Consider the following 7713-nt stretch of genomic DNA (forward strand, 5'->3'; position numbering starts at 1 on the left):
TTTATGGATTTTTGTCCAATAAATTTCGACTTCCAATTCTCCAAATAAACAGAACACAACCAACAACTTGTATCACTCAAATCTGACAGAAAAAGAAGCGAAGGAAACACACTTAGTATACTACACTCAAATTGAGAAAAATAAAATAAAACAAAATATACGAGTTAGTTTGTATAAAAGAAAATAAAAAGGAAAAGCCGAAGAGGTAAGTTTTTGAATCGTTATCTTGTGTCCGAGGAGCTATCGACTATAATCTTTCACCAACAGTAAAATTGCAGGGTAAAGTCTTCAACTTTTCTATAAGTTAGAGGCTGCAACGATCTATCCCGTTAAAGTAACAAAAAACATAGTAAATCTTCATGTTTGTTTTAAGGCGTGAAAAATCTTTGGAACACGTCTTTGAAGCAACAGCTCTAATACAAAAGAAGGAACACCAACTTGCCACATTTTTGCATCATACATGTCATTCCACGCCTGCACGATCTCATCAATATTGAATCCTACCCCTACAAACCATAAAATGGACGATCAAGATTCACTTCCAAGATGTCTTGAAATTATGTATGATAGAAAACATGAAGTACACATCGATAGAAACACAAGTGGCACCCTAAAAATGAGAACTTTTGTCCACAAAACTTAACACACAGAAGTTTGGAAGTGATTTCTAGAAAACATTAGAGGTGGCCATTTTGACTTGTTTAGTTTTGAATGTGTCAGTTTGGGTCATGTATCATCGCATATGGGCGAAAAAAAAGATTTAGCTAAAAAGGAAACGGGTCACTAATCGATTAGGTAAAAATTTTGGCTGTTAAAGGAAACGGGTTAAAAGTTGCCTAACGGGTTAGGTAAAAATTTTAGCTAAAATGTAAACATGCCATAATTACCCTAATGGGTTAGATAAAAAAAATTAGCTAAAAAGAAAAAAAAGGGTCAAAATTTGCCCTTAAGGGTTAAATAAAAAGGTTAGGTAAAAAGAAAACGGGTAATAAGTCACCCTAATGGGTTATATAAAAAGTCTAGCTTAAAAGAAACGGGTCATAAGTAGTCCTAATGGGTTATATAAAAAAGTCTAGCTTAAAAGAAACGGGTCAAAATCTCCCTAATGGGTCAAATAATAAAACTAGCTAAAAAATAAACAAGTCAAAAGTCGCCCAAACCGTATTTTTAATGCATACAAGCTCCTATATGACTTTATTTTAAAAAACATGGATCATTTAAATATAAACATCTACATTTAACTTATCAAATACCAAAGTTTGAAAATGGATAAAAGGTGTTACGGGTCAACGTGACCCAACTTGACCTGTTCTAACCCCCCTACAAAACCGTTACCAGCCCTCCTGTTACCACCTTTAAAATTCATAAACAATATTTTCATCATATTTTTTATATAAAAATTTTATTTACAAAGAAACCAGAAGAAAAAATTTACCATCGGGTGCAGTATCATTAGAACAATGATTCTTTATCATAACACCAATATGTGCTTGAGAAGCGCCTGCAAGTTCAAACTTTTCAACCGCAATCTCCAAACACTCCCGCCAATCACTAACCCCAAGTTTATACTCCATCATCGATCTTTCATAAAACATCGTACCCCACAAAATATTCACCCGGGACCTCACATTTGCTGCCACCTCACCCATTTCATCTTGTGTAAAATCCTTAACATATTTCCCCAATTCCGTCTTCTTTAGCTCCAGTTTCACTTCATTCGGCCTCAAAACTTCACCAACCTGCTTCATTCCCACTTCCTCCCAAATTCTAAAACCCTTTTCCATATTATATTCCGCCTCGTTATACAACCGAACCGTTTTAGCTGAATTCCATGTTTCAAGATTTGTTTTAGTACCAATTGCATAATACCAAGAGAGTTTAGCTTGTTCAAATTGTTGTTGTCCTAAAGCAAGAAAACCTTCATAAAAATCGGGTTTTATTTTAATTGCTTCCTTATATCGTTCACCGGCTTTTAAATACTCCATTTGTGTCCACTCGTATGAATCTTTAATATCTAAAAGTACAGATTTTTTAGGACTGTTTTGAGAATCGTTTTCACTATCATATACCCTTTTTCGTGCTCGTGACATATGAACATTTCCCCAGTTAAAATAAGCCAATGCCACCATTTCTTGAAAGTTATTGGCTGCGAGATTAAAAAGATCTTGACTCTCTTGACTCGTTACAACTTCCTCCATAGCTTCCGCATATACCTTCATGCCGAGTTCGTGAAGACCCCAATATGAATCCGTGTTGAAACCAACATAGTTTTTAAAAAGTTGAGCAAACCCTAGAATCCAATCGTCGATACAAGCGGACGAGTTTAAAAGCTTTTCTTTTTTCTCTCGGTTTTTAATATGGTCAAAGAACAGGTCTTGTTCAGGGTTGACTTCGACAATGTAGAGCCTTAACGCGCTTTGACCGGAAGTTGACGATTCCGCCCATTTTAGTTCTTCGTTTGTGGTGATCGTCACCATATCGTTTTCTTCGTCTTTATATTTTATAAGAACCGCCTTTGAAACGGGAAACCGATCGCTTACAATCTCTCTTACTTTTAGAATATCACAATTAAATGGGATTTTCGCAAATCTTATATCTTCCCCGTATACCAACTTCACAACCCGTTTCGGTTCTTCTTCTTTGGTGTTAATAACATTAACCTTTTCCTCCACAACTAACTTATCTTCCGTCTTTTTCTCGTCCTTTTCCAAATCATTTAAAACACGATCAGGTTTCTCACGTTTCTTGTCGGGTTTGTTCCTTTTCTTCTTATGTACCTTCTCCTTCAACGGCTCAGGGATTTGACTTGCATTCACATCTTGTTGACTCTCATTGACTTTCTCTTCGGTCAACTTATCACCCATACGGGAGTTCACTCTTTCAAGAATCTCGGCCGCCATGAGATTGTTCGGCTCTATATCTAACACCGTGTTAACATCATTTAACGCCAAATCAAGCCGATTCAAAGCCTCGTAACACCGGGCTCGTTTCAAGAGGGCTTTGCTGTATTTCGGTGTGATTTCAAGAGCTAAATTGCACTCGTGAATGGCCCTGGGGAAATCGGTGATACCCATCTGCATATAACAAGCTGCAATGTTGCTATGAAGATACGGTACGTCTAAATGGTTTCCAGGAAGCAATTTGAGGGCTTTTTGGTACTTGAATATGGCGGTGTCGTAACATTTTGTCTGGAATAACTTATTCCCTTCTTCCTTAAGTTGTTGTGCCATTGAAATGAAAACCGCAGTGTCATTATCGTAAATCTTGATGCTACTAGCTTCATCAAGATTGTTTTGCTTTAGATTAGCATTATCTGTCGGTTTGGATCCTACTTTTTTGCTTTTCCTTGATTGTTTTCCCATTGAAGGTTTCAGAAACCCTAAAGATTTAAACTTCAAGAAGAATCTGACTGAATTTCTTGAAATTGCCAAGATCTATCTATCAATTATGCTTCTTTTGATCATAAATCATCATCAAAATTCAAATCTAACACCTTAACAATGTGCTGTTCGTGTGTGATTCTAAACCCTCTATAAGAATAGAAAATTAAATATTTGGAATTGAAAACTTATCTGGGTTGGTAACGTCATCTTGGGTCGGAAAAACCTCAGACTTGCTGAAACAATTAGAAAATAAAAGATTCAGCTTCTAATAAGTTACTTGTAACATTTATCTTGGATTTGACCCTTGTGTATCCAATTTATGTATTACAGTATATAATTATTATATTACTAGACGCGTGCCCGTACGATGCAGCGGGTGTTTGACCCTATTAATCAATCACGTAACAAATATGAGTGTTTATGGTTCAGTTAAAACCTTGAAATCCTTTAGTTATTATATATGTTTAGTTATATATATTAGATATAGTTAAAATGTAATTGAATATAAATCCTTTTATTACAAATAACTTGGCTATACAACTTTAAATTAACCTAATTGCAATATGATTTTTTTTGTGATATTTGTTGTTATCATTTCGTGTCTTAGATCTTCCATTAGTATTTACCATTTATGTGGCTAAAATTATCATTCTTTATTTATGATCCTCTCAAGTATCATATTATGTTGGTGTTTAGTTATAATTGATGGTACGTTTATATTAATAATTATATTAAACTAAATTTATTATTAAAGTTTAAACTGTGAAACCAAACTGGAACCAAGCCGTTGGTAACGATTCGGTTTCAACTTTCAGTGGTTGAGTTTGATTTTGGACGACAAAAAAATCAATATTAACGGTTGGGCTCACAAGTTTAATTTAAAACCATCAAAACCGACACTAAACACCCATACGTAACATATTAATTCATTTAAATTGAAAAAAAATTATAACAATATCATATTCAAATTAAAGAGAATAAAATGTTCGTTTTTATGATGGAATTTTTTTATAAAAATATTAACGTATGAAAATGCTATAGTCGTTTAAAAATCATGGGTGGGAAGTTAGTTTAATGTTTAAATTAAAAACATAATATTGTTAAAGATGATGGACAAAACTTGTAAGTTGAATGAATTGTGTTTAAAATACAAGTTTACCCTTACTAACACATGTAAATTATGCATTAGCAATTGTAAATCTCTTAAAATCAAGTGTTTTAATTTGCCCTTGTTTAATGTATTATATATAATATAGATTAATATTATTATAATAAGGATGGTTATGCGTATTGTTGGGTGATTCTAATTAATAAAGTGTTGTTTTTTATCTTTTTTTTTTCTTTTTCAGAATAATATCACACAATTGTATGCAAAAGTAAGTTGGAAAAGCTTTGTGGGGATGCCTAAATGGAATAAAGAGATTATTATAAGCATCACGTTATAAAAAAATAATAAACAAAATATGAGCTTGGACTAATAAAATAAATGAAACAAGAAATGCGATTTTGGAAGAAGAAATAAATGAAAATCTGGTAGATCGTTTGTCGGTGGTCGACACAAGTGAAGACGAATTACAAGTAATTTACCGGACCAGTGATGTGATAGACGGTTCCCTGTCAAAGTTATGGATACAATCTGATTCTAAAAACATTGAAAATGTGTTTTAAAATATATCAATTTTTAAACTATGGAATATAATTTTTAAAGTTTGTGAATAGTTATTTTTAAAGCTGGAGTGGGGGACAACAACGAATATTGTGGTCGCACGTTCTTGTCTCATGAGTCACGATGTATAAATAATTTCAACATTACAAAAGTTTGGTTCAAAATATGAAAGAAAACCTGTGTTTAAATATAATATTAAAAAGAGAAAATCTTTGAATTATAAACAAAACAGAATAAATTAAATTAAAGAAGTGTAGTCAACCGCTCCTATGTTGTTCCCACTTACATGAGAGCCAAATACAGGATGTTGAATGAAGAATTCACTATGTTATGAAGTAGCTCCACCTCTCTTAAATGCACATTAAAGTTTGAGATATTTAGGTGTATTCGGATTTATGTTAATAAAGAAGTATATGTGAATTTCTTGACTGATTCATTGTAAAAAGATTAATACTCAGAAGTCATAACAGTACATTTTAGTCTTTGGGTGAAGTTCAGATAGCTCGGGATTGCAGTGAGCATTGTTGTCAGACCCTCAAAGATACCTGGAGGGTAGTATGCACGAGTGATATCCCCCACTCCCCTTTTGTGACTGTTGTAGTTGACTAGCCGTTCAACGGCTAGTTTGGACCCTTTATTTTTTATAAATAACCTTATACACTTAACATATTTTATACCCATTCTATCACAACCATTCCTATGCTATTTTCTTCACACACTCTTCAAAGTGAACATAAACTCTATTCCCGTGTATATTCCACTCGACGATCGTAATGACGGGTCTTCCAGGGACTGTGGTCTACCATTTCTCTATGATCTTGCCCGACAAGCCGAAGAAGAAGCCACTAGCACATCTAAACAAAGATATGTGTCGAAACGTTTATTTTAAAAATTATAAGCAGTGTAGAAGAAAATTCCGATGGGTTTAAAGAGGGTACGGGCGTGAGGATTAAAACGAGTTTTCGGCCTTACAAAAATGTACTTTGGCCGTTAAACAACTCGCCTCCGGAAACCTTCCGAATAAATACGATGAGTATTTATGTAAGTTTGCAAGAACTTCGCGTGAATCCCTTCAATTTTTCTGTGATGCCGTGGTTCGTTTATACAGCCAAGAGTTCTTACGTAGACCGATTAGCCATGACATTGTCGTTTTGTATCAAGCACATGAAGCAAAACATAACTTTCTGGGAATGTGTGGGGTGGCCTTTATTGTACACATCTCACTTAGAAAGTGTGTCATACCGAGTTGCGAAGCCAGTACATTAGATGTAATCACCAACACCCAATGGTCATGCTTGAAGCGGTTGCTTCAAATTAGGGTTGTTACTTTTACCCGAAACCAAACTCGAGAAAACTCGTACCCGAACCCGAAAAAAGGCTAACCCGAAACCAAAGTAATTCGGGTTGGTTCTTGGGTCTAAATCTAGGATTTTGGTCAACTCGAAAAACCCGAATAAACTTTTAGTTATAAAACCATATATATTTTTAGATATTATAGGATAAGCCTTAGCCGCTGACGTTATTAGAGTTTAGTGCAAATCGACTGTTCTCATTCTATCTATTATGAATCGATTGTTTATTGTTTATCAATGTATCAAATTATGACTAAAAGCAACTATAATCCAACACCCTAATCACGCCATACTGAAGACGATTATGTCGGTCTTGTTTATTATGGTTGAACTTTGTCAATTTTTACTCTTTTTAGGATGTTTTATTGGTTTATTTTTGTTTTATTATTTCTTTATTCGCATTATAAGTAAAGAAGAATGTGCTGCATTTAAATTTAGCAATGAATTTTTTTTTGTAGGATACTCGAATTTCGATTAACCCAACCCAAAAAAACCCAAACCCGAAGAAACCGTAAGAGATTTGGGTTGGGTTTCGAGTCTAGATTTAACACTATAAAACCTGAAGAACCCGACCCGAAAAACCCGAAACCAAAAAAACTAACCCGAAGACACCCCCCACTTCAAATGATTTGTGAATTGGACACGTGTTTTGTGGTGTGTCAAGATCTAACAACAACATTAGTGTTTTCCAACAATCTCCTTTTTTTTCTCATCCATCAAAATGTAACCGCGTCGTACGCCCTATTTCATGTAAATGGTCGAGAACACAAACGTGGGTACCATTTTACCGATGAAATCTTCCCTGCTTTGTTGACGTTTGTGAAAGCTTACCCGTATCCCGTAATGATGAAGGAAAAGAGGTTCTCGAAACTTTAAGTACCGGCAAGAAAAGATATTGAGCATGCTTTCAGTGTCCTAAAGGCCATATGGGGTATACTTAGGCAACCCCTGTTGGTTTTGAATGTTGACAAGATACGGTCTGAGACTTATATGTGTGTTATATTGCACAATATGATCATAAAATGTCACACCCCAACCTACGGCGGAAATGCCGGGGCGTGAACTGATTATCACAGCTCTCAAGGTTACTATCATGCATTATTAAAAGTGTCGATATCTATTAAATAAATTTCCAAATAACAATTATCCATACAAAATTTAAATACACAAGTACATATATCAATCAATAACAATATATCTTATTAAGTTTTTCTTCTAGCATAAATCCTTAAGTGATCTTGTACTTCACATCAAACGAATACCTGCATATGCGTTGAAAATAATATAGTTTGTCAACACGAGGTTGAGTGAG

General features: G+C 34.4%; 1 protein-coding gene across 2 annotated transcripts; it reads right to left on the bottom strand.

Moving 5' to 3' along the window:
- Positions 1-131: 131 nt before the first annotated feature.
- LOC143544751 (protein PHOX1-like) lies at positions 132-3518 on the bottom strand. 2 transcript variants are annotated; one of them, XM_077036776.1, is made up of 2 exons: positions 1436-3518; positions 132-506 (listed from the first exon to the last, which is right to left on the bottom strand). In XM_077036776.1, the coding sequence occupies exons 1-2, from the start codon at positions 3360-3362 to the stop codon at positions 358-360; spliced, it is 2076 nt and encodes a 691-aa protein (XP_076892891.1). In that variant the 5' UTR covers positions 3363-3518; the 3' UTR covers positions 132-357. The 2 variants fall into 2 exon arrangements, with proteins under 2 accessions (XP_076892891.1, XP_076892892.1); XM_077036777.1 differs by having other exon boundaries at positions 356-474.
- Positions 3519-7713: the final 4195 nt, after the last annotated feature.

This window comes from Bidens hawaiensis, unplaced genomic scaffold (genome assembly GCF_021521415.1).
Source record: "Bidens hawaiensis isolate Kalapana, Puna unplaced genomic scaffold, B.hawaiensis_p1.1 tig00013744_1, whole genome shotgun sequence".
Taxonomy (NCBI): domain Eukaryota; kingdom Viridiplantae; phylum Streptophyta; class Magnoliopsida; order Asterales; family Asteraceae; genus Bidens; species Bidens hawaiensis.

What these genes read in the sequence shown, in the direction of transcription:
- LOC143544751 (XM_077036776.1), bottom strand. Translation starts at nt 3,362, where the DNA reads ATGGGAAAACAATCAAGGAAAAGCAAAAAAGTAGGATCCAAACCGACA. An exon ending in TAATGATACTGCACCCGATG is followed by an intron (nt 507 to 1,435) that starts GTAAATTTTTTC and finishes TATGGTTTGTAG; the next exon opens with GGGTAGGATTCAATATTGAT.